This window comes from Cebus imitator, unplaced genomic scaffold (genome assembly GCF_001604975.1).
Source record: "Cebus imitator isolate Cc_AM_T3 unplaced genomic scaffold, Cebus_imitator-1.0 Scaffold117, whole genome shotgun sequence".
NCBI lineage: Eukaryota > Metazoa > Chordata > Mammalia > Primates > Cebidae > Cebus > Cebus imitator.
The window spans coordinates 9861820-9888736 of NW_016107432.1; the positions used below are offsets into that span (position 1 = coordinate 9861820).

General features: G+C 48.4%; 1 protein-coding gene, 1 long non-coding RNA gene and 1 other non-coding gene across 3 annotated transcripts in view; 2 read left to right on the top strand and 1 right to left on the bottom strand.

Moving 5' to 3' along the window:
• TLE7 (TLE family member 7) overlaps positions 1 to 7176 on the top strand; it is a 14275-nt gene extending 7099 nt beyond the window's left edge. Inside the window, exons 2-10 of the mRNA XM_037742145.1 lie at positions 3731 to 4137; positions 4260 to 4282; positions 4426 to 4484; positions 4821 to 5036; positions 5132 to 5373; positions 5574 to 5715; positions 5862 to 6015; positions 6399 to 6472; positions 6783 to 7176. Of these exons, the coding sequence (XP_037598073.1) occupies positions 3860 to 4137; positions 4260 to 4282; positions 4426 to 4484; positions 4821 to 5036; positions 5132 to 5373; positions 5574 to 5715; positions 5862 to 6015; positions 6399 to 6472; positions 6783 to 6887 (1293 nt within the window). The 5' untranslated portion in view covers positions 3731 to 3859 and the 3' untranslated portion in view covers positions 6888 to 7176. The remainder of the gene's footprint in view (positions 1 to 3730; positions 4138 to 4259; positions 4283 to 4425; positions 4485 to 4820; positions 5037 to 5131; positions 5374 to 5573; positions 5716 to 5861; positions 6016 to 6398; positions 6473 to 6782) is intronic.
• A 4323-nt stretch (positions 7177 to 11499) lies between these two features.
• TRNAM-CAU lies at positions 11500 to 11572 on the bottom strand. Its single transcript has one exon. It is a non-coding gene; the product is annotated as a tRNA-Met (tRNA).
• On the top strand, positions 11522 to 26477 carry LOC108311668. The gene is made up of 4 exons (XR_005201951.1): positions 11522 to 11885; positions 19801 to 19900; positions 20956 to 21075; positions 24485 to 26477. It is a non-coding gene; the product is annotated as an uncharacterized LOC108311668 (long non-coding RNA).
• Positions 26478 to 26917: the final 440 nt, after the last annotated feature.

The following is a 26917-nucleotide window of genomic DNA, read 5'->3' on the forward strand; positions in this document are numbered from 1 at the left end:
CCCAGCTAATTTTTTTGTATTTTTAGTAGAGACGGGGTTTCACCATGTTGACCAGGATGGTCTCGATCTCTTGACCTCGTGATCCACCCGCCTCGGCCTCCCACAGTGCTGGGATTATGGCTTCTTATAAGTAGAGACACTAAGAAAAGATGGTGCGTTCCTCCTCCTGCTTTCTGAGGATGCTCTACTCTGTAACAGAGTAGTGTGTAATAAACTTGCTTTTTCACACTGCACTCTGTGACCTGCCTTTAATTCCTTCCTGTGTGAGACCCAGGAACTCTTGGGGTCTGAATCAGGACCCTCTTTTTCCAGTAACATTATCTTGAAGGCAATAGGCAGCCACAGACGTGCTGGGGACAAGGGGTGTAAGTGAGGCGGAGGGGAGAAGGGAGAGACAGAGAGCTTTGGAGACTGGAGCTCAGGGGTGGTAAAGCTTCCTCTTTAAGTAGCAGCCATCTCAGAACTCCTGCTTCTAAAGAAGGAAGCCAATGAATGAGAAAGAAATCGGAGGAGAGAGTAGATTCCATGGGGGGGGGGGGAGGTGATCAGGGAATGGAGGCAAAACCAAGAAGCAGAGGAGGAAAGGGGTCCAGCTTCATCACCCCTTCCCCGCCTTCAAGAAAGAGACCACAAGACTGAAGGGCTCCCCAGTGCCTCTCAGATGTGGTCCCCAGCCTGGGGGCCATAGCAGTAGCATCACCAACAGCATACAGGAACTAGTTAGAAACACAGTCTCAGGCCCCACCCCACGCCTACTGAATCAGAATTTCTTTCTTTCTTTTATTTATTTATTTTTGAGACAGAGCCTCACTCCGTCACCCCAGCTGGAATGCAGTGGCGCAATCTCGTTCACTGCAGCCTCCGCCTCCTGGATTCAAGTGATTCTTGTGTCTCTCAATTAGCTGGAATTACAGGCACGCACCACCACACCCAGCTAATTTTTGTGTTTTTAGTAGAGACAGGGTTTCACCATGTTGACCAGGCTGGTCTTAAACTTCTGATCTCAGGTGATCCCCCCACCTCCGCCTCCCCAAAGTGCTGGGATTACAGACATGTACCACCATAACCCAGTTAATTTTTGTATTTTTAGTATAGACGGGGTTTCACCATGTTGGACAGGCTGGTCCTGACCTCAAGTGATCTGCCCACCTCGGCCTCCCAAAGTGCTGGGATTACAGGTGTGAGCCCCCGTGCCTGGCCCTGAATCAGAGTTTCTGGGAGTGGGTCCAGCATGCTTTTAACAAGGCCTCCAGGGGATTTGATGTGTGCTCCAATGTAAGAACCACTGGCTGAGACAGCCGCGGAAAAGAGAGGCTTCCTCAGTCTTTGCTTTCAGGGAACCTGGTAAGAGAGGAGAGGCCCAGAGCCAGGCAAGTTCCGGCCAGAGCAGGGGAGGAAGAGAAGAGCAGCCCCACGTCCCTCTCACAATCACCCACTATTGGCTTCAGGCCAAGATCAGCCTTCTCAAGCAAAGGAGATTCACTTGGAGATGAGACTCTCCTCTCAACTCCCCATCTTTTGCGCAGACACTGGCTCTTGCAGGGTGGTTCGAATGCCGTCCAAAGATGTATCCCCCTAAAAATGTCTCCCTCTATCTTGCCTCCTGCCCTGAAAACACTTGGTGGATCCCTGTCTGACCACCCCCAATTCAAGGATTCAAAGGTTAACCAGAGATAGCGCCAGCAGTAGTTCGGCTCAGTTGGGTTGGTTGTGTGGCCACGCCTGATGATTGATTGACAGCCATTCAGGGCCAGGATACCCGACCGAGGTTCTGACCCAGGGCTTGATGACCCATTAGGCTCATGTTTACAAACAGCGGCACCACCGGATAGGGGCAGCACCTGGGTGTGGAAGGGAGGGTCTGGGGCTGGGAGAGGGGGTGGGGATTCTTATGCCCGGCTGGGTCTTAGCTTGGCTGACTTCCGATGTCTAGGGTTTGATCGTCTTCCTTCAGAGGTGAGTTTCCTGCCATGGGGGGTTTGAGTGAGCCCCCAGCACCAGCATTTTTCAGGGCTTTGGAAAGAGAGTTGTCTGGTAAGGGAGTGGGGTGTCTCTGTGTTCCTAGCTCTGGGAGAGAGAAGAGAAGGGAATCGGTGATATTGACTCTTCTTCCTGCTCTTTCAAAGCCTTCTCTTATTCCTAGGGTGAAATTCTGGTGAATTTGGAGTCTGAAACCCTGGTTAAATAGCTTCACTGATTTTAAGCTTTGCATAGCCCCCAAAAGGTGCCTGAGCAGCAGTGGCCTCTGCTGGGAGTTTCCATGCTCCATGCTCAGCCCTGATGTCTCCAATTAGAGAAGCCTGATGCAAGTCAGGGAGAGTGTGTGAAATTATTTAAAAAACTAAGAATCATGAGGACTAACATTTAGGGCAAGATGAAAAAGGCATGAGATCCAACCATTGTACCAATTTTTTTTTTTTTTTTTTGGAGTCTCACTCTGTCACCCAGGCTGGAGTGTAGTGGCATCATGTCAGCTCACTGCAACCTCCATCTCCTGGGTTCAAGAGATTCTCCTGCCTCAGCCTCCTGAGTATATGGGACTATAGGTGCGTGCTACCATGCCCGGCTAATTTTTGCATCTTTTAGTAGAGACAGGGTTTCACCATATTGGATAGGCTGGTCTCAAATTCCTGACCTCGTGATGTGCCCACCTTGGCCTCCAAAAGTGCTGGGATTACAGGCGTGAGCCACTGTGCCTGGCCCAGGTCCAACCATTTTTAACCTAGGTTCAAATATCCAGGAATATGCAGAAAAAGTACTGAATTATGCAGTGACAAATCTCCCTCTCATTCTTCTTTTTCATTTGCCAATTTCTATACCTGAAAGGCAACCACTGTTTCTAATTTCTTATGTACAAAGATATACAAAGATAAATTTAATTTCCATTTTCTTTTACATAAAAGCTGCATATTTGGCACATTTTTCTGAACCTTGCAGTTTTCACCCATTTACTAATATACCTAGGAATTTTCCATATCAATGTATGCGTCCTTGTTATTTTTAACAGCTGCATACTATTCCACCATATGGCTATACTCTAACTTATTGCACTAGTTTCCTCCCATGGCCTTTTGGGCTTTGGTCAGTCATCTGCCAAGTCCCAGGCTGGAATGCAGTGTCACAGTCTTGGCTCTGCAAAGGTTACAGCAAAGAAACAGTATCACAACAAGGTCACAAACAATGCTGCTGTTCTCCGGCTGGTACATCTACTTTTTTTTTTTTTTTTGAGACAGAGTCTCGCTGTGTCATCCAGGCTGGAGTGCAATGGTGTGATCTTGCCTCAGTGCAACCTCTGCCTCCTGGGTTCAAGCGATGCTCCTGCCTCAGCCTCCCAAGTAGCTGGGATTACAGGTGTCCACCACCAAGCCCGGCTAATTTTTGTATTTTTAGTAGAGATGAGGTTTTACAATGTTGGCCAGGCTGGTCTCAAACTCCTGGCCTCAAGTGATCCGCCCACCTTGGCCTCCCAAAGAGCCGGGGTTACAGGCCTGAGCCACTGCGCCAGGCCGGTGAGTTTGATTTTAAATGACCAGAAATGCAGTCCATGTGCACGAAAGGAAAAACACAGTGTCTGGCGCTAACATCTCAGAGTGCCTGTATGAAGCTTCCACCCTTAATGCCTTTGCCACCAACACCTAATACAAAAAGTTAGTTGGCATACCAAAGGATGCCGTCTCTGACCCTACAGAGCACGTGTGCATAGCTGCCTCTCTTCTTTTTCACCTCACAGGGGATCAGGACACAGTGGGAACCCGGGATCTGTTTGGTGGGTATATTTCTCAAGCTCTAGAACCGGGTGATCCAGGCACTTCACTGACCTAGGAACGTGAAGGCAGAGAAGGAAGAGGCCTGGTTCGGAATGCCCGGGGTTTATGGTGAGCCAGAGGAGAGGAGGGATGTGCCGGAAAGCTCTGGCGTTTCCTCTCAGCCCGAGCCACAAGTGCAGCAGCAACTGGGACGTGCGTATGGAGTGCCCTGGCAGCCCCCCAGCCCCACGACATGGCATGGCCCTGCTGATCAAGAGACAAGCATGGTGACCCAGCAGCACTGGCATCTTCAGGGCCTGGGTAGATCTGAGCTCCAGGCTGCTGGGCTTCCTGACGCACAACCAGGAGAAGTAGCAGAGTCTGGCCCAAGGCAGGTTTTGCTTGAACATGACTGGGTGGGGGCGTTGAACTGGCCTGGGGAGAGAGGGTCCCAGCAGGAAGCTCTGTGGCTCACGCTCTGCCTCCTCCCTCCCTCTTCTCCCTGTGTCGTAGCTTCCTACCGGGTTCTGAGGTTGGTGAGTACCAGCCGTGGTAGTGCGTGTGGTTGCCCAAGCTGGAGCCCAGATGGGGGACTAGGAACAGGGGCCTGATATCAACAGAGCAGCCTTCTCGCTGAAGCGCGGGACTCTGTGTGCAGGTGGGCGTTGTTTCCCTGCAGGCCAGCCTTGCTCTTCTTCCCCTCCTGGTGAAGAAGTCCAGTCATGGCTCAGAGCAATTGTAAGTGTATTATTTTATTTCATACTCAGGATCCTTCACTTCCCACCTACCCCCTAATCAAGAAACCATGCGTCCGCACGTTCACTCTCCCTCCCATAGGTAGGGGGGTGTCCTGGGCTCTGCTGCTTTTGAGCTATGATCCCTGTTCCCCCATCCTGAGAAGTAAGGCCTTCAGCTCACAGTATCATTTCTTCAGGAGCTGTGACCCTGGGAACCAGGGGCCAGGCTCTGCTGGTGGGTGGATGCGGTGGTGGTTTAGAATCTAGCTGGAAGACAGGGCTGGCTTATTAATGACAGCAGGTCAGGGCCACTGCTACCCACCCTCTCCTTGCCCAGCCCCCCATTCCAGATGAAGTCGTGGTCAGGCAGAAGAGGGCCCCACAGGGCTCCTGGAAGGTCGGCACACTCCGCCATGGAAAGAGAGTCTACACTGTGGCCATCAGCGGCTCAACCCACCACGTGTACACGTGTGGCTCTGGCTACATCAGGGTGTGGGATGAGGGTGCATTGCATGCGGGGGGCAAGGTCCCTCAGGCCCAGCTGGACTTTCAGGTGAGGGGGATCCAACAGGGCTCAGGGAACTCTGATAGGGCCTTGACGTGAGTCAGTGCCCCAAGCGGATACCAGTGTGTGAACCCTTCCTACAGGACCGCCAGGACTGTGTTGTTACCTGTAAGCTGTTCCCTGATGAACAGAGCCTGATCACGGGGGGTGCCTCCCAGGCCGTGACTCTCTGGGACCTGGCACCCACCCCCCAGGTCAGGGCACAGCTGACCTCGACAGGCCCCACGTGCTATTCCCTGGCTGTGTCCTCCGATGCCCATATCTGTTTGGCTGGTTTCCAAGGATTTGTTGAGATTTGGGATTTGCAAAACCAAATCTTGATCAGGTATGACCTCCCTCCATAGCCACTCAGGTGTACCTGGGGAAGGGCTTGCCAGTAAGGCTCACTCTCCCCTCTTTGCATTAGGGCTGGGTGAATCAGTGCAGAGGATATATCTGGGGTACTCCTAGGGGCTTTCTGACCTTGAAACTTCTGGGGGGCCCAAGCCGCTCAGTGACCCTCTGAGTTGTTTTCCCATCCACCAGGAAGCACCAAGTTCCTGTATACGCGTCCCGATGTGTTGACATCACAGGCAATATGTTCTGGACGGGAGGTGAAGACACCACCTTGTATTCCTGGGACCTGAGGAGTTACCAGAGGCTGCACCAATATGACTTAGAGAATGAGGTGCCCGGCTGGCCACCAGTAGCAGAATGCCACCTGCAGTGGAACTGCGCATGGAGGCAGGGGTGGCAGTCTGCGCCTGAGAGGTGGGCACAAAGGGTGGCGTTGGCAACTTTGGGTGCTGACCTCAAGCCTCCTTCCACAAACAGATCCTCAGCATTACCCATGACCCCGGTGAAGAATGGATATTGGCAGGCTTGAGAACAAGTGATATCGCATTCCTTCACACTCTTCGGAATGAGAAGTTTAAGGTTGTCATGAAAAAATACACCCGCCACCACAGCCTCAAGTTTGCTTCCTGTGGTGAGAAGTCAGGTGACACCCCCGGGTGTCCGGTTTTGAACTCACTTTTGTCTCTTCTTTCTCTATTCACCCCCCTTTCGTTTTCTGGCTCCCTCCGTAATGGGAGCTTTCTGCACAGAATGATAGCCTAAAGACACAGGCAGATGGAAAAGGCATGAACCTTATCTGATTGTCCTTCTGTGGTTCCGGGATAACCATGATCCTGCGTGTGGTAGGAGAGTGGGGGCAAATAAGGGAATGGCTTAGGTTGTGTGTCTGATTTTCATAGATGAGGAAACGGAGGCAGAGAAGAATTGCCCTTTTCTCAGTCTGGTTGGGGACAGTGCTGGAACTAGAATGCAGGATCGGTCTCTGCCCTCTCCATCTGTTCTTTTCTTCATCAGGGAGCTATTTTGTGACGGCAAAAGATGCATGCATCAGTGGCTTGGAGGCACCTTCTTTACAAAAGTTGTTTCAGGTACTGGACACAGGGATGCCTGAACCCGGGCACTCAGAGTTTATAGCTCCAGATCCCAGTTGAGTGGATTCTTGGGGGTGCTGGAAAACGCCTCTGAGATAGCACCCAGGGCAGTTTTACAGAGTCGGGGAAATGAGGACTTCATATTCTGTGAACTCCCAAGCTACCTGGAGCCCTGAGACCTGGCCCCGTCCTCAGCCTGAGCCTTAGGTCCATGCTGAGCTGTGAAACAGGCTTACATGAAGCCTCCGTGTTTGCCCCAATCCTTGCTCCAAATGTGATCCCTTTGTTGGCCCTTCCATCCATCTAGGTAGAGGAGTCTTCAGGTATCCTGTGCTGTGACGTGTCCTCTGACAACCAGTATCTGGTCATGGGCTCTAAGAGCAGTGCCATCATCTATCAGCTCTTGTATTAAAGATGGCATGCTATGACCCTGCCAGTGAAGGCCTAGTATTTGGGCTGGTGTGGCTGAGAGGATGGCTTCAGGGTGCTGGACACCTCTAATGCCCACCACCGCCTCTGCCTTGGCTTTAGTGGCAGGTCATCCCTCCCCTCCAACACCCCATTCTCAGCCCACACTCCCAGATTTTAATCAGATAACTTGGAGCTTTTTCCTTTGTTATCTTTCTACCACCGATTTCTGGGTTTTGGCAGGAAACTTGAAATCCCTTTGTAATGAATAAAATAGCAAAGCAGAAAACAAAATGGTCTGTATATGTGTCCCTTTCTTTCAAGTCACAAACTCATTGTGATGGATTGCTTACGCCTTCAGCAAATTCCAGGTGGGGAGGGAATTTTAGATCAGACTTAGTTTTGTTTATAAACACTTTTATTTTAAAGTGGGAAATTTTTGGAATCTTAAAGCTCAAGAAATGTAAGTCCAGGTGCTGACTTTGAGATTGTATCAGGGTGTTGACAGACCAGCAGTGCTCACCTCTTGACTCAGGTAAAAGTGCTGGCACTGGTCTAGCCGTGTTCTGAGGCCTGGCTCCCTTTTTGTGCCTAACTTCAGTGATAGAGAAACTCCCTGTTCATGCCACTTCACTGTCTCCGACTCCTTAAAAGTCCTGATGCTAATTCTGGTGTTTGGTGCTAATCAGAGCTACCTAGCTCACTGTTTCAGAACACCTTCCTCATGTTTGAGAATTTGACAATGTAGTATTATATCTGGGCTTCACCAGGCTGGAAAGGTCCCAGCTCTTGGGAAAAAAAAAAGCCATATAGGCCTGCTTTCTAGTCTTCTTCCATCAGCGTCCTCTTTTTGGGTTGGTGTTTGTACAGCTGAGACTGCTAGCTGCCCACTGAAGCTCATGGCTTGGAGTTTTCCCTGGGAGGAAGCTGCAATGCCAAGGGCCAAGTTTCCCATCTTTGCAACATGTAGATGTTGTCAGGAACTTAGTTCTTGCCAGTGGATTGTGAGTGAATAACATGTGTCAGCTTTGGGCCAGGCCTAAAGGACCAGGACTGTTCCCTCCAGCGTCTCCTTCCCCTTCCACCAGCTCAAGGCAAATAATGTGGAGGCCCCAGGGCACTGCAGAACCACAGGGTAGAAGCATCCTGTGTGCATGAGTCAGACATGGAGAAAAGCTGCCCACCTTGGGCTATGGCATGGAAGAAGAAGAAGCTTGTATTTGACCTGTTGTTGATGTGGGGGTCTATTTGTTACTCCAGCTCTGGAAATAGCAAACTTTTTCTTAAGTTGCCAGAGAGTAAATATTTTAGGCTTTGCCATATGACTTTTGTGGCAGCTATTCAACTGTGCTGTTATTATAGCATGAAACTGGCCATAGATAATACCTAAGTGAGTAAGTGTGAGCTTTATAAACTAAGCTTCATAAAAACAGCAGTGGGACAGATTTGGCCTGTTGGCTGTAGTTTGCAGCATCTGCTATACCCAGTGCACCTCTAAATAATGTAGTAGTGTAACTGGGATCTATTAGATATGATACAGAGGGTAGAGACTACCAGTAGATCTATCCTATTGGGCTATAGTAACAAATAGACTCAAATCTATAACAAGTGCTCATCGATGAATGAATGAATATACAAAATATGGTGTGTGTGTATGTATAGACACCCAAAATGGAATTTCATTCAGCCTTGAAGGAAATTCTGACACGTGCTACAACATGGATGAACCTTGAGGACATTATGCTAAGTGAAATAAGCTGGTCACAAAAGGACAATACAGGCGTTTGATTCTACTCATATGAGATATTTAGTCAAATTCATAGAGACAGAAGGTGGAATGGTGGTAACCAGGGGCTGAGGAGAGGAGGTATGGGGAAACTGTTGAATGGGCAGAGTTTGTTTTGCAAGATGAGAAAATTCTGAAAATGGATGGTGGTGGTGGTTGCACAATAATGTAATGCATGAAATACCACTCGCTATATAATTAAAGATGTTAAGATGGTACATTTTATGTTATGTGTATTTTAAACAAAGAAAAAAATCTAGGGAATTATAAAGATCAAATTCAGAATAGTAGTGAGCTCTAGGGACAGGGGGATAAATCTGATTATAAAGGAATAGAAAGGGGCCTCACCTCTATGTGCAATATTCATTTTTAAAAAAATAAATCAAGGTTCATCAAAATTTAAAATGTGCTTCAAAGGACACCACAAGAAACTGAAATGATAACCCACTGAATAGGAGAAAACATTTGCAAATTATATTTCTGGTAAGGCACTTGTATCCACAATATATAAAGAACTCTTACAATTCAGCAACAAAAAGACAACCCATTTTTTCAAAGGGCAAAGGGTTTGAACAGACACTTCTCCATAGAAGATATACAACCGGCCAACAAATACGTGAAAAGGGGCTCAATGTCATTTGCCATTAGGAAAATGCAAAACAAACCCAAGGGAGATATCTCTTATCATCAGCTAGGATGGCTAAAGTGAAAAAGATGGTAACAAGTGTTGGCAAGGATGTGGAGAGATTAGAATCCTCATATGTTGCTGGTAGGATTGCAAAATGTTGCAGTCACTTTTTAAATGTTTGGAAGTTCTTCAATACGCTTAACAAAGAGTTACCATATGATTCAGTAATTCCACTTCTAAGTATAAATCGAAGAGAATTAAAGACACACTAGTTGGGAGGGTAATAATTGGGAGTGAGAGTACAAGAATTTTAAAATGCTTTCTGGAAATAAGATAAAAGTCCCAATTAATAGCAGTGTTGATAAATCAAGGAGTAGCATTGTAATCTCTAGGTTAATTGCTAAAAGAATATTAAACAAGTGTACAGCTTCCAAGAAAAAAAAAAAAAAAAAAAAAAAAAAAAAAAAAAAAAATAAAAAAAAAAAAAAAAAAGAAAAAAGGAACAAAGAAGAAGCAGAAAAGGAAATGCTTACTGAAATGATAGATTTAAATCCAAATATAGCAGTAATTCTATTAAATGTAAGTGGATTAAATATTCCTGTTAATCTGTAGAAGTCATAACAATTTTAAAAATCTCAACTGTGTTTGAAGATACATTAAAACATAAGGGCACAGAAAGTATAGCAAGAATAGAAAAAGATACTTTCTGCACAAATCAAAGAAAGTTGATGTTATATTAATATTAGACAACATATACTATAAAACAAAAATTTGAGATAAAGGTGAACACTTCATAAGTGTTCAATTCAGGTTCAATTCATCAGGAAGACACAATAATTCTGTTTTTATGTAGTTATTACTTTAGCCTCAAAATACAAAAAGAAAAACCAACAAATGAGACAAGTTTATGTCTGACAGTGACCAAGAGTTCAAACAGACAAAAAATTTTTAAGGGTACAGAAGCTTTGAATAATATGATTAGAAAACTTAGAACAAGACACACAACCGCTACAGAATACACACACACACACACACACACACACACACACACACACACGGCATTTACAAACAACCATATACTTGAGCCACAAATTTCAAAGGATTTAACTTTTACCGAATATATTGTTTGACCACAATGCAATTAAGATATAAATAATAAAAAGAAAACCAGAATTTTCCTATTTGGGAAATTAAGAAAAACTTCTAAATAACTAATAGAGAATAAACTACAAAATAATTAGAATCTATTGTAATGAAAAATATGGATTCAGCTAGAGCTAGAATCAGAGCTTGTCATTCAAGCCATGTCCCATCCCCATCTCCTGGATCTCTTGAGGTTGGGTGTTGACTGCGTGGGTCTTCGTGGCTCTTGAAAGGTGGGTCTGGGATGGAGCGAGGGTGGAGACAAGGCCTTTCTCCTAGCAGGTGAAGGTCGGGGAAAAGGAGATCGGGAGTAGTCTAGGAGACTGATTTTCACAGATGTTGCAAAAGGAATTGACTCAATTTAGCTCTCATCAGCAGTGCTTAGCGTCCATTTGCCTACATTCACGCCAACATGTGTGTTTTCTCATTTTAGAGTTTTTTTTTTTTTAAAGAAAAAACAAAAAACAAAAAACCCAGGCTGGAGTGCAGTGGTTTAATGACGGCTCACTGTAGCTTCAGCTTCGACCTAAGTGATCCTCACCTCAGCCTCCCGAGTAGCTAGGACTAGAGGCACGTGCCACTGCACCTGGCCATTTTTAAATTTTTATTTGTAGAAACAGGGTCCCATTGTATTGCACAGGATGGTCTCTAAATTCCTGGGTTTAAGCTATTCTCCTTCCTACCTTGGCTTCCCAAAGTGTTGGGTTTACAGATGTGAGCCAATGCACCCGACCTCATTTGTGGATTTCAATTCCTTGGAGAGGGAACAATGGCCATTTCTGTGGCTGTGATCTGAGTTTCTTTTGTTGTGAGCGAGGTCGAATCTTTGCGAGTTTACCTAAGCATGTACTTACGAAGTCGTGTGGCGGGGTCCCACTCTCCTGTACACCTGGCTCTCAGATGTCGACACTTCTTTACCCTCTGGTCTCTGAGGGGCACACCTACTCCTTGCCCACGGTTCAATGTGCTTTGCAGGGTGACATCCCTCTAGCGGCTTCTAACCACCTTTGCTGCATATTTTTTCAATTTGTAAAGCAGATCGTAGCACAACAAAACAAGTGCCCTCTCTGAGGCTCGAACTCAGGACCTTCAGATTATGAGACTGACGCGCTGCCCACTGCGCTAAGAGGGCCTTCGCTTAGGGGTGCTTTCTACCTTTCATAAGAAAATACCTGCAGCACATTCCGCTCGCTAAGTCGCTTCTGCAAGGTCGGGCTTGCAGGCAGAAGCACCTGGTCTCCCCCAGTGGGGACACGTGGGAGGGTCTCTAGCGGGAACGGAGCAGCCTGGCCTCAGGGAACGAGCCCCGCGCTGGGAAGAAAGCTGCCTGCCGGGAGTGCATCCTCATGAGGACCCGGAACCCGAGCCGCCGCGGCTCACCCAGAGGAGGGGGGGCCCTGGGGTGCGTGTGCGACGCCCGGCGCGCAGACTCTGGGCACGGCCACGTGGGGACAAGCTCCGAGGCGTGACAGGGCCCGGGCGCCAGGGAAGCAGAGGACGCGCGGCTGGGTCTGGTGCAAGCGGTGGGGGTGGCGAGGACCGGGGCGCAGGGGAGAGGAGGCTGCAAGGGGCGCCCCCAGCTGGGGTCCTCAGTCTCCAGGGCGACGGTCGCTTGAGTGGGCGGGAGATGGGCTCGCGTGGCTGCCAGTTGCAGGGTCTCAGAGTGGACTGAGGCTGGAGCGTGCGACGCCGGCCGCGGGTGGGCGTCAGGGGCGACCCCGGGGCCAGGGGTGCCTAGGGCCCTGGGGAGCAGGCGCGCGTTGGAGAAGGAAAGCAGGAGGGCGGAGAAGGGGTCTGGGGCGTGACATCTCCAGGCCCAGGCCCTGGGGTCGGGATGGGGGTGAGGTGGAAGAAGGGAGGGAAGATTCCAGAACGTGAATTCAATCGGAAAATGGAGGGAAGAAATTATGGTTGTCTTGGACTTGCCAGTTCATTTGTTTATTGCATCCCGCGTTTTTCTTTTTCTCTCCTTTTTCAAATCACCTTGCTTCCTGGTTACACGCAGGGGCCTTTCATTTTGAAGGGCAGTGGAGTCACGCTGCTTGCTCTGAGCAGGCCTCTACAATTATTGTCACTTGAAAAGACGACAGGAATAAAGGGTGCGGGGAGGGATGGGCCTGCGGATGGGTGGGTGGAGGAAACTCTCCCCATCTCAAGGTTCCCTCCTCACTCCTTCAGGGAAGTTACTGCCCCAGGGAGTCTTCGCCCCATCCCATTGCCCAAAACCCACTCTTGGTAAGATGACCACCTTGAACTTGTCAGCTTACTCATTCTCTAAGCCCTTGTGGCATTTTTGCTTGTTTTCACCAGATAACCCATCATATATTTCAATACCTGAAAGGACTAGTGTCTTCCACCCCCAACCCCGCACGCACACACCTGCTCTTCTGTACAGGGCTTCAGTGCTCCTTTGGGAACTGGTTTTGGGTGATTTCTTGCACAGCTGGTCACTCTGATTCTTCCTTCTCTGATCTCGTAGGGCACTTGGTGATTAGTACTTTCCGCGGTTTGAGGCGGTTCTCAGTTGCTCTCTCTGTGGCAGTCCTGTCCTCCATCAGACTGGGACCTCTGTGTCCAGAGACAGGATCTGAGGCCCCCCTGGACGGGCCACATTCCATGAACCCAGAGGTATGGGGAAAGGGAGGCTCTGGATCCCACCCACAAGCCATTCCATTCCCCAACCTGCTGTCTCCATTCCAGGTTCAGTGCAGGAGGAAGAGTTTGAAGGGGGGAAAGCGCATTGCCCTGCGTCTGTGGCCTGGGTGTGTTTCTCTCTGCCAGCAGCCAGCCTTGAATCTGGGGCTCCCCTCCTGTTCCTCTTGGGGACATACACACTCTTTCCTGGGGAGCAGGAGGGGGAAGCTGATGGACAGGTAGCATCCCCAGTGGAGGTGGTTCCCAGGTGCTCTGAAGAGCTGCTCAGCCAGAGAAGCTGTAGAGGGAAGGAACATAGTTTGTTCTAGCAATCCCGCTAAACACACTTTTCAAGATGTCCCTGCTCCCAACCTTCAGTGGCTTCTCCCTGCCCTTGGGGAAATATTACACAGGACCCTGCAAGGACAAGGCCACCCACGTTCTCCCACCCAGGTGAAATGGGACACACACTTCTACGGACCCATGCAGAACCTTCCTGCCATCCTCCCCTTACCCAGTCCTCCTACGCCAGCATCTGTTATACACAAAACCCCTTCCTTCTGGCCTCCCTTTGCCACAGTGGCCCAGAACTAGCAGGGAATGTTTTTCTTTCTTTGCTGCTTCTTTGTGCCTTTCCTCTTTCCCTGAGCTGATTTTCTTAGGGGCAGAGGCCGGTATGGAGTTTTCTGAATTCCTTGCAGGAGGTTTGCAGGAAGTAGTTTTTGCGTATTGATTTGTGAAATGTCAAGATTGGAGACAGTTCTACGTAGGATGCAGAGATCCAAGTGTTCAGTGTTAGGGGTGGGTCTGTGAGGCTGGGTGAGTGGTAAGAACAGGAGACATGGACAATGCCAGGGGCAGGGTGGCTGTGAGATGAGGCTGGCATGACCAGCGGGGAGGAGGAGGCTGTGGAAGATTGGAAGGGGTTGGGCACTGGAGCAGCCCCAGGACTTTGGTGGGCAGGGAGGGAGAAGCGGATGGGAGGCGGCAGGACCAGGGACCAGTGATAAAGGCACCACCCATGCCTTCTCTGTCTCCCCAGGCATTTCTTACTGTTTTCTTTATGCCTGAAGCCGTTCCCCCTTCACATTCAGCTAAGATATGATCCCGACCGCGAGGCGTCCCCTCACTTTTTTGGCTGGCATTTGTTTGTTTTTAGACAGTCTTGCTCTGTTGTCCAGGCTGGAGTGCAGTGGCGAGATCTCAGCTCACTGCAACCTCTGCCTCCCGGGTTCAAGTGGTTCTTGTGTCTCAGTCTCCCAAGTAGCTGGGATTACAGTTATGTGCCACCACCAGCACCCGCTAATTTTTGTATTTTTGGTGGAGTTGGGGTTTCACCATGTTGGCCAGGCTGGTCTCGAATTCCTGACCGCAGGTAGTCTGCCTGCCTCAGCCTCCCAAAGTGCTGGGATTACAGGCATAAGCCACCATGCCCAGCCTTTTTTAATTTTTTGAGACAGGGTCTTGCTCTGTCACCTGAGCAGGAGTGCAGTGGCATGATCTTAGCTCACTGCTGCCTCAAACTCCTAGGCATAATGATCCTCCTGCCTCAGCCTCCCTAGTAGCTGGGACTACAGGTGCATGACACCATACCCAGCTAACTTTTTTTTTTGTACAGATGGGGGTTTCGCTTTGTTGCCCAGGCTGGTCTCAAACTCTAGACTCAAGCAATCCTCCTGCCTTGGCCTCCAAAGTGCTGGGACTACAGGCGTGAGCCACCGCATTGGGCTCCTCTCTTACTAGTGCCCCACTGTGGAATCTTCAGGACCCTGTTGGTGAGGTCATATCAGGGGCCCAGTATACACAAGGGAATTTTTCCTCTCACTGCATGGCTGAAATCATTGACTCACTGAAGACCTACAGATTCAAGTTCCAGGAAGTCTCTAACAAAAAAGAAGAAACAAGGAAGGAAGGGAGGGAGGGAGGGAGGGAGGAAGGGAAGGAAGGGCGGGCTGAGTACCATGGCTTATGCTTGTAATCTCAGCCCTTTGTGACCCCCTGTCTCTACAAAAAAATTTTTAATTTGCCAGGTGTGGTGGTGTGCACCTGTAGTTCCAACAACTCTGGAGAATGGTGGGAGAATCACTGAAACCCAGGAGGTGGAGGTTGTGGTGAACCGAGATGGTGCCACTGCACTCTAACCTGGGTGATATAAAATAAAATAGGAGAACCTCCTGGGGTAGGTCACTAAATCCACCACCATGCAGAGCGAAGCTGCCCAGGTCTCTGGTAGGGTTGTCTGTAATTTCTGGTCCTTCCTCCAGTGGGAAGTCTTGCATTGCATCTTACACCCCAGTACATGGCCATGGATGCAAAGGGCCCTGTGGGAGACCTGGACTGGATGCGTGACCTTAAGAATGTCTCTTCCCTCTCTGGGTTTGTTTCTCCTCCATGAAATGATGGGGTCAGCCCTGTGCACGGTTGTTAGAGTAATCTGTTCCTCCCCAGGTCTGTCATGCTGGGCTGTGTAACCTTTGACAAGTGTCTTAACCTCTCTGTTCCCATAAAATAGTGATTATACCTGAATCTACTTCACTAGGCTGCTGGAGGGAGATTATATTATAGAGTGCACAGAATGAGACTAGCATAGGAAGGCAGTGGCTGATCACTGACTGTCACTGATCACTGACTTGCAGCCACTTAGAGCTGGAGGATCCCTCCTGGCCTGGCCAAGCCCTCTCTCCTCACCACGTGGTGTGGAGTGGGTCCAGTTATTCTCAACACCCCCTGCTAGGAAGTAGGAGTGGCTTCCAGAGATGCCAGATTTTAGGCCAGTCTGTTATATTCCCCTGGTTCCCACCGGGATAGCTGAGGAACGCCTGCCACTCACCTATGAAGAAGGATTTATTTACAATGTAAAATTTATCATACATTTCTTTTTCTTGAAGTGAATATAACCTCAAGATTTTTTTGTCTTCATCATAAAACAAAGGGTGAAATTTAGAACTGAATCACTTGGCCCTTTCTCTTCTTATCTCCTCCCAGTTCAGAATGCTTGCATCTCCTCATAGACAGCAGCGACTTAGATCTGCAGCTGGGCTCAGCGCTCAAGCCTTGGCACTGTCTCCTTTGTAGTTTTAGCCTTTTCCTGAAAAACTGGCTTACTCACAGAAATCAATGGCCTTTAGATATACAAACAATACTTAGGTTAGAGGACTTAAGAAAACCCCATGTATAATAGCGACAAAGAAGATTAAATACTTAATAAGAAATGTGAAAAATCTTAAAGAGGAAAATTTTACAACACTTCTAGAAAACAGAAAAGCAGGTAGAGTGGGAAAACATGCCTTGTTTTTGGCAATCACAACTCAATATCAAGATGCCCATTCTCCCGAAGTTGACTAACAAATTGAATGCCATTCCTATAAAAATACCAACAAGCTTTGTTTCTGGAGTTGATAAGTTGATACTAAAGTTTGTATGGGAAATGCACATGCTGGAATAGCCAGGGAAAAACTGACACAAAATGGGGGTCTAGCCCTAAGGCTATTAAAACAAACTATAAAGCCTCTGTAATTAGAACAGTGTGGCATTGGCCACATGAACAGGCAGACAGACCAGTGGAATAAAATAGAAAGTACAGAATAGACCTAAGTACAAACGAAAATTTAGTGTATGATAAAGGTGGTATGTCAAATCTCAGAGGCAATGATGGACTATTTATTTATTTAGTTAGTTAGTTTTTGAGATGGGATCTCACTCTATCACCCAAGCTGGAGTGCAATGTCACAAACTAACTAACTAAATAAATAATCTCCTGTGTGATACTTTATTTATTTAGTTAGTTAGTTTTTGAGATGGAGTCTCACTCTGTTGCCCAGCCTGGAGTGCAGTGGTGCAGTCTTGGCTCACTGCAACCTCCATCTCCTGGGCTTAAGTGATCCTCATGCCTCAGCCTCCCAAGTAGCTGGGATTACAGGTGTGCACCACCACACCTGGCTAATTTGTGTGTATGTGTGTGTGTGTTTTTAGTAGAGATGGGGTTTCATCATGTTGGCCAGGCTGATCTCAAACTCCTGACCTCAAGTGATCTGCTCACCTCGGCCTCCCAAAGTGCTGGGATTACAGGTATGAGCCACTGTGCTTGGCCCAGGCTTTTTAAACATATGCCAGTTACTGGAGGAGCAGTTGGTGGGTGGAATGTTGTGGAGTGAACAATCTAGGAGGCAGTTGGAAGTGGCTCTGAGCAGACAGGACCATTTGCAGATGAGGCGGCTGTTAAGAGGGATGGGTCAAGCGATGGAGGGTAGCTCTGTGAACTGAAATAGGTGAATTGGGAGGGGATGCTGTCGAGAGAACAGGTAAGTCCTGCTCTTACTGTGACTGGGGCTGGGAGAGGCATCTGAGCACAGATTCCTGCCCTCCAGGATATGGTACTGGGATAATGGGGTACTCTGTTTTTGAAAAAGATAAAATTAGATCCATTGTTCACAGCATATATAACGATAAACTCAAATGGATCATGAATTTAAATGTAAAAAATGAAAACATGTAAGTACTGGGGGGAAAGGTCCATGGGTGAATTTCTCTTAACCTCAGTGTAAGGAAAGGATTTGAAAGCATCACTCAGAATCCAGAAGCAATGAAATAAAAGACTGGAAAATTGAACATGGCAGAAACAAAACAAAACAAAACAACAACAAACAAAAAAACCACAAACCACAAAACACCAAAGTAACTGAAAAATTAAGAGAAAATATTTGTAACACATACTACAGACAAAAGGTTAATATCCTTAATAGAGAACTCTTAAAAACTGATGTACAGTGGATGAAATACTCAATAGAAAAATGAGAAAAGACTTGGACAATTCATGCATATATTAAAATGGTCCTCAAACATATACCAGTTACTGAGACAATGTTGTGGGGACAAAAATAGACACAGTTCCTTCCCCCAGGGAGTTTCCAGTTCACTGGGAAAGTCACACACTGGAAACTAACTTGAATGGGGGCAGAATATGGTTAAGATTCAAGGGCTAGGCTGGGCGTGGTGGCTCCTGCCTCTAATCCAAGCACTTAGCTGAACCAGGAAGATCACTTGAGCCCGGGAGTTTTGAGAGCAGCCTGGGCAACATGATATGACCCCATCTCTACAAAAAATTTACAAATTAGCCGGGCGTGGTGGTGCACACTTCTAGTTCCAGCTACTTGGGGGCCTGACGTGGGAGGATCACTCGAACCAGGGAGGTTGATGCTGCAGTGAGCCGTGATCGTGCCATTGCACTCCAGGATGGGTAACAGAGGGAGACCCTATCTCAAAAAATAAAATCAAGGGGTGGGGTGGATTTCATCTGAGGAGCCAGCTTGAAGGTGAGGAGGACAGTTGGTGGAGTGGAATGTTGGGGAGTGAACAATCTAAGAGGCAGTTGGACCTGGCAGTTGAGCAGACAGGACCATTGGGTAATGAGGCGGCTGTTGGAGAGGGATGGGTCAAGGGATGGAGGGTAGCACTGTGGGCCAAATTAGGTGAATTGGGAGGGGATGCGAGAGAGAGGTAAGTCCTGCACTTATTGTGACTGGGGCTGTGAGAGGCACCTGAGGACAGAGTCTTGCCCTCCAGGATCCCACGGTCCTGAGTGGAAACCAGCAAGGCCTTGATGAACTAGATGTCTGGAGAGAATGAACTTAGTGCTTTAGTGGAGGGACCAGGGGCAAGTTCCCTAAGGCTCAGACTAGAGTTGGGGCTGGTTGGGTTTCAGGGGAAGACAGACGTCCATGTGTATCTAGCGCACTGGTTCTCTGGACATGTGGCTGTGATGGTCAAAGAAGAAAACCAAGGCTAAGAACAAAGACTTGAGATTTGCTCCCACAACTGTCAGAGAAGGAGTTATGGAAGAAGAGCATGGTCTGAGGGTCATGGAGCTGCCAGGGTAGAGTCTTAGGCAGTCTCACATTGGAGGCCACAAGAAAGAGTAGTCAGGAGAGGGGTTCTTGAGCCAATGATCAGATTCAAGTCCCTGTTATGCTCATGTGCCAGCTCTGCCCTTGAGTTTTCTCATCTTTAAATTGGGGAATGAATCAAACCCATCTCAGTGCATGACTGTAGGACCAAATTAATTCATATATGCAAAGTGTTTTAATATGGGCAAAGTACTTAACAAACACTGCTGTTAATTAGGGGGCAAGAAGAGATTGAAGGAGCAACTCAGGGGGCTCCAGAGAATACTAAGAATACTACGATGGTGCAAAGTCATGTGTTATATGTAAATTTCGGTGCTACAAAGAAAAGTCAGTACTGGAACAAAGGATCTCTCAGCAAAGCAATTCTTTTTACTTCCTGCAGAAAGGGTATCCTCATTAGCAATCTTGCCATGAGTACAGCGGACAAAGGAAAAGCAGACATATTTATCCCTTACGCATTTGGGGTTGTCATTACCGCTGTGTCTGATCTCTGTTGGTTAGAGCCAGACCTCGTAATCTAAACTAAAACCCAACTGGCTAATAACTTAAAACTTTTCCAAACAGATAAAAGTAACGGAGAACAAAAAGAAGTCCAAATAAAGAAGGGGCATAGGCTGCGAGCTGGGACATGCCTGTGAGCATGTCCAGCACAGATACCTTGGTTAAAGTACAAGGACATAGAATGTACTACGTGCCTGTGAGCATGCCTAACAGCCACATAGACAGGGCTTAACAAAGAGCTATGAGCAGAAAGCAAGAAGGCTTTGAAGAAAGTGTTTAAAACAAACTGTAATTTCTATACTTATGATTTTTCTTAAATAAGAAAGGAAACTTTGAAGAGGAACTTTTCTACTGCCTGCACCATGGAAGTCCTGGGAAAAGCAGGTAGAATGGAGTCACCATCACATTGAGCTAGATGCTGGGTAGGTAACATGAATTATCACAGGTGTCACTGTAGTCTCTGGAGGGAATTCCTATGGCTATCCCCACCCCACAGTGTAACGAGCTCAAGGTCACAAGAGTATGACCCACTTTTCCTGTTCTGATCTGGACCTTAAGTTTTATTTATTATTTTACTTTTTTGGAGATGGGGTCTTGTTCTGTCACCCAGGCCAGAGTGCAGTGGTGTGATCCTGACTTACTGGTGTCTCCCAGGCTCAAGCAATCTTCCCACCTCAGTCTCCCAAGTATCTGTGACTACAGGCACATGCTACCACACTTGGAGATTTTATATATATATATATATTTGTATTTTTTGTAGAGACAGGGTTTCACTAGGTTGCCCAGGCTGGTCTCAAACTCCTGATCTCAAGTGATCCACCCACTTCTCCCTCTCAAAGTGTTGGGATTACAGGTGTGAGCCACCACGCCCAGCCTGGACCTTCAGAATGAAATAGCCCTTGGGTTAAAGGCTGGTCTCCCTTAGAGATGGTCATTTGCAGGGCACCTTCCAAGGGCTAATGCTCTGGCAAAGGCTGGTGACCTCGAGATGAATGAGCCTTGAGCCACGTCATCAGTCAGCCCTCAGGATGAGGGATCCTGTAGCCTCTCTCTTCGTTGCATCATCTCCAAAACACGACAGGACTGATGCCGGAAGGTCTTTCCAAGGCCCAGACTCCTCCCCTGGCTCAAACACCTTCCATGACTCTCTGTGGCCTCCAGCCCAGAGTCTGAATTGGCTCTACCTGGCCCAAGTGTTCTGACTGCTTTTAGGGTCTGGTCTGTGCCCTGAGGCCCTGTCCCATCTCAGCTTTATCTCCCACAACTGCCCAGCCTTTACCTATGCCCTGGTCCTGTGGATCCTTTCTTGCGTATCAACACCCTACATTCATCTTGGTCTTTTGGTCTGAAATGCAGCCCCTCCCTCCACCAGCCCCTGAAACCTAACCCACCCTCCTCCTGCACCCCTCAGACTGCAGGAAGTCTTCCCAGGTTGCAAATCCAAACTGGTCTTTTTCTCCCTTCTCTGTTTTCCTAGATTTGGAGATGGATCTAGTACATGACTCAAGGTAAGAGGTTGTGTTTGGCTGATACCACCTGTGTCTGTCTGGAGTCAGCTATGAGGATAGAGGCTCCTTGAGCCAGGAATGGTATCTTAGTCAACCCTGGCATCCCCACAGGACATGTGCTAACAGGGAAATTCAAAGAACCCCCCAAACTCTTGCCACCATTTCTCACCCTCTTGTGCCCAGGCCCACCTCTGGGTTGGAGGAGCAGGGTGCTGTGGAGAGAGAGCAGTGGTCCTGGAGTCAGGATCTTCAGGTTTGTGCCATCCTACTGAATATACAGCCAATGACCTTGGACAGAGGGACTCCTCCCTTGGGGCTTTAACTTCTGCATCCACAGAGTGTAGATGTGGCATTGGGCCAGGACCTCCCAAGCGCCTTTTTGGTAACTAAGACCGCAAGTTCTTCGACTTTTAATGTGCACATGAATTCCCTGGAGAATCTGTTAAATTGCAGATTCTGATTCAGTAGGTTTGCGAGAGGTCCTTGTTTCTAACAAGCTCTCAGGTGGCCCTGATGCTGGTGATCCGAGAGCCACGCTTTGCAGTAACAAGGGTCTAGACCGGTAGAAGAGTGGCCCGAAAGGTCACTCTTTCCCTCCTCTACTCCCTTCTCCATTTTAAATTAAAGTTTCCCTTGGGAGATTGTTAAAAGATGTTAGGGGCCTGGCTCAGTGGCTCAAGCCTATAATCCCAGCACTTTGGGAGGCCGAGGCCGGCGGATCACTAGCTCAAGAGATCGAGACCATCCTGGCCAACATGGTGAAACTCCGTCTCTACTAAAAATACAAAAATTAGCTGGGCATGGTGGCATGCGCCTGTAGTCCCAGCTACTCGGGAGTCTGAGGCAGGAGAATTGCTTGAACCCGGGAGGCGGAGGTTGTAGTGAACTGAGATTGTGCCACTGCACTCCAGCCTGGCGCCTGGCGACAGAGTGAAACTCTTGTCTAAAAAAAAAAAAAAAATGTTAGGATGGCACCCCGGGGCCACTGAACCAGAATTTGTAGGGGTGAGAACTTGGTTTCGGCAGTGTTTAAAGCTCCCCGAGTGAATCCTGCGTGCCGCCAGGACTGGGAACTGCTCCCCCTCGTGGATGGAGAACTTCAGCAAAGGGTTTTCAGGCAACACTTTTTGTCTCTGCTGCCCCCTTGCGGCTATCTCGTTCACCAACAGTCAGATCTCAAGCCCTTTTCTCTAGAGAGATGGAATCGCAGAACAATTAGGAAAATAATGGCGCTGCCTATGGTGGACAGGCTTCCCTGAGACCCCGAGACCCCAGCACCCACCGTGCCATGGGCGGGCTCCTCCTCTGCCCTGATGCTGAAGACGATTCCTTAAACAAGGGCCTTGCTCCCAGTGTCCTGGAGGTAGCCCACATGAATAGGGAAAACTCCGGGTGGGGCAGGAATGGAAAACAGCCGGGGGCCCTGCAGCCGGCAACTGAGACAGAGGTTGGATAGAGCAGGTCCAAGAGAAACTTCCTAGGAGAAGGTGTGCCCTGAACCCAACCCTCAGCTCTCCTGGGCGGGAGCCACAAAAAGCCTTAGATGCCGACGTGAGGTCTGGGTTGCTTGACGGTAAGCCAGCAGGGGGCACTCTGGCGCCACATAGTTCCCAGGTCGGGTCCCCTAGTCTTCGCCCTCTTGACTGGGAACTGTCCACCTCGGTGCAGGATGCCCCAGGTGCAATGCGGTAGCTCAGAGGCCCTGGGCGTGGCTGTCTGCAGCTGGCTGGCTTCGCTCTGTGCCAGGTGCAGGGTCAAGGAGACTCCCATGCATACAGCCTGCTGTCGCTGGGATGAGGAGTAGGAAGGTTCTGATGCTGCTGCCCATTCAGAAATGCAAAGTGGCCCAGTCCATGAGCACAGGTCTCGTCCCTACTGTGCCCTGACCGCTGTGTGATCTTGACACATTCATCTCATCTCTGCGGGCCTGCTTCTCCCTCATCCAAAGCATCCTCCAAGCCATCCTGGGCTGTGGTGCTGCTCTGCAGGCAACATGGAGTTGGACTCATGGTTAGTGGGGCTCATGTTGCCCTTAGCGGGCCAGACTCAAGGGAATCAACTTTTTTTTTTTTTTTTGCCTTCTGCTGTAGGGCCTGGTTCTGGGCTGGACTTTTCCCATCCTCTTTTCAAAAGCCACCCTTGTACAATTATGGGGATGAGATTCAGCCCAGGAAAGGAGAGAGGACCCTCCTAAGAGATTGATACTGAATAGGGCTCAGCTGAGGACAGGAAGATCTCTTTTCTAGCCAAGCTGTAATCCAAGCACTTTGGGAGGCTGAGTTGGGAGGATCACTTGAGATCAGCCTGGCCAACATGGTGAAACCCCATTTCTACTAAAAATACAAAAAGAATTAGCTGGACGTGGTGGCGCATGCCTATAGTTCCAACTACTTGGGAGACTGAGGCAGGAAAATCACTTGAGCCTGGGAGGTGGAGGTTGCAGTGAGCCAAGATCCTGCCACTGCACTCCAGCCAGTCTCAAAAAACAAAAAACAAAAAAACCCAAAAAAACTCTCCCCAAATCCCTTTTCTGTTAGTTGACAAACGCACTAGACAACAGGACACATTAGTACTGACTACATGACTGCCCTTTGTGAGAAATATCCAGAGATGGGTGCACATCTGAGTTGAATGGGGTTTGTCCTGGGGAGAGACGGGACTGAAAGGAACAGCAAGGGGGTTGGGGAGCTTAGCTTTAAAATAATGTTTTGGCCAGGTGTGGTGGCTCATGCCTGTAATCCCAGCACTTTGGGAGGCCAAGGCAGGTGGATCACTTGAGGTCAGGAGTTTGAAACCAGCCTGGCCAACAGTGAAACTCTGTCTCTACTAAAAATACAAAAATTAGCCTGGGCATGGTGGTGCATGCCTGTAATCCCAGCTACTCGGGAGGCTGAGGCATGAGAATGGCTTGAACCCAGGAGGCAGAGGTTGCAGTGAGTGGAGATGGTGCCACTGCACTCCAGCCTGGGCGATAGAGTGAGACTCAGTCTCAAATAATAATAATGATGTTTAACTCATTTAAAAAATGGGTTTGGTGTACCTATGGCAAATGGCACCTGCTAAATCTGGTTGGCTGTTGTTTTCTGAAAGACAGATTTGAGACTCGGATATGTGTATTTGCAAACTCGAAGACACATGCACTGCTGAAGGCAGTCTGGTGTAATGCAGTTTCTTGATTGCCACCGGCTTCCAACAGAGTTGCAGGTGTTGTGTTGGGTGGTTTTCAATAGCAATCAGACCAAAAGGGTGACTACTAGGATGTGAAGACAGAGGATGAGCTTCCTGGGGTCAAATTTTTGAGCTGGGAAGTCAGTCCCAGGCCATAGTGTCCAGCCAGAAGAGGACAGCAAGCTCGACTCCTGCATGACCACTAGCTCACCTGGTCCAAATGCAGCCTCTGGCTAAAAGGCAGAGAGAGACTGAGGGAACTGGAAAGAGGTTCAATGGAGGAAAAATGAGGCAACCTCAGGGATTCACTTTTACTCTCATTTCATTAAGTTCCAGATATTGGCAGACCGCTGGCCTCCCGAGGACCACAGGAAGGGGCCTGGCAGACTGGTGATCCCAGTCAGAGATGAAGAGGGTCCAATTAAGAGGAGCCGACTGATGCCTGGAGGTTTCCTCCCCAGGAGCGGCGAGCCTGTCAGAGCTGCACCTGGGCCTTTCTGTACCTGGGAGAGAGTCTGGGCATGATTGGCTGGCTTCCCACCAACACATGGGGCTCGAGGAGTGCACTGCCTCTGTTCCACGCCTGATGTCATCCACATCCACACCTGTGCATCTGGCCAGGAGAGTGACTATCACTGTTGAGGGCAGTGTGATGTGGCTGGCTAGATACTTCTGATGGTTTCTCTTGAGCTCAGCCTTTGCACTTCACCTGTGTGAGCCAGAGGGAAAGCTAGGGTGGAGATGGACCATCCTGGGTAAGCTGGGATCCCACAGTGAGATTCCACACCACGGGGTGTCAGAACCTCGAGTGCTGGTGGCAGCTGTGGTGGGGGTGGGGTGGCATTCCTGTCCTTTGCCACTCGTTGGCTGTGTCACCTTGGAAAAGTTATCTAAACCCCTTGGTGCCCCAGTCTTCTTTGTCCCATGGCAATCTGAGTAGTCCAGACCTGGTTGGATGACTCTGAGGTTTCAATGAGGTCATATATGCAAAAAGTTTTTTTTCAGCAGCATTCTTTTTATTTAAAAAGATTTTTTAAAATGGGAATACTCACTAAAAGGAGTATCTGACCTCAATATCTTTGGGTGTCTGGGATTGAGGGGTGTTCCTGAATGGGCATCAGGGATTGATAAACCCTTGTGTTATAGAGGAAAGAAACATGAAATGCAGCTTTAACAGTTAAAGACAGATTTACTTTAGATAAAACCTGAGAGGGGCCTTTCGGACAGTAGTGCTTTCTCTTACAGACTAAGAGTACATATTGGTTTTGGGATGAGGGGCTTTTCACAAGCTTGGAATGTTTCTGGGTTGGGGAGAAGTTTATGGCAAGGTTGGAATGTTTCTGGGCAGAGGGGAGGTTTATCTTGGAGCTGACATCTTCCCAGCTGGAGTGGGGTTATCTTGGGTCTAGCATGTCTGTGGCTGGGGAGGAGTTTGGAATGTTTCTGGTTGGAGATGTTATTTGTGGTTTATGACCATGCTGACCTTAGCCATTAGGCTGATGCCCTTTGGCTTTAGGTGGTTTTTGATTAAGGTGAATTTTAAAATGAGGCGCTAGTCCGCGATGGTGAGGCTCCTGCTCTGTCATCTTGCCCCCCTAAATTGCAAAGCTTTGTTTTTGTGTATGCATATATACATTTTTTTCCCCTAGGAGCAAAGGCAATAGCTTAACTAAGATGCTCAGAGGGGTCATGATGTAAAGATTGGATGCCTGGGGCGAGGGGTGTTTCAAGTGCCTTTATTTCAGACCAGAGCTTCTCACCCTGAGGAATAATGCCATTTGGGGCCAAATCATTCCTTGTTGTTGCAGACTGACTTGTGCATTGCAGGATGATTAGCAGCATCTCTGGCTCTACCCACAAGACACCAGTAGCACCCTCCACTCCATCCCCACCTTAGTTTTGCCAATAAAAAATGTCTGTCCGATGTCTCTGGGGAGGTGGTAGGAGGACAAAATTGCCCCGACTGAGAACTGCTGCTTTGTAATATTCCGAGTTGGAGGGAGCCCTCGATAAGTGGTTATTATTTGCTGTGTTGAAGTTTGGCAAGGTTTCTCTTCTGGACCTTGTTGATCTCCTCCTATTTCTGTGAGCTGCTTAAAGGACCCAGAGCAATCCCGGGAAAGTTGGCAACTACAGCTCTTCCAAACTCCAGCCCCATTGGATAGAAACACTGTCCTCTCATTGGTTGAGGCAGCCTGATCAACTGGAACTTGGTTCTTACTGTGTTTCTCCTTATGCAAGCCTAAAGGATCTCAGCCAGGGCAACATAGCGAGACCCTGCCTCTACAAAGAAAAAAAAAGAGACAGAGAGAAAAGAAACAAAATTCAGCAGGGCGTGGCGGCACATGCTTGTAGTCCCAGCTACACAGGAAGCTGAGGTAGGAGGATCACTTGATGCCAGGAGTTTAAGGTTGCAGAGAGGTATAATTGTGCCCTTGCACTCCAGCCTGGTTGACAGAGTGAGACCCTGCCTACACACACACACACACACACACACACACACACACACACACACATGCACACACGCACACACACACCCTAAAGGTTTTTGAGACAATAAAGTGCAACAGAAATCTTTCAGTCCTTTACTATTAGCTAAAATATGAGCTACAATTAAATGAAACAGTTGGTTTTGTGGGGAGCAAGATCTTGAGGTAATCTTCATTTGTGGTGAATACATTTCTGTTTAACCACAAGCCTCAGTGGCTCCTCTTTATAAGTAGTTCCTCATTCAGGGGAAAGATTGGAGAAGGTTCTTATGAG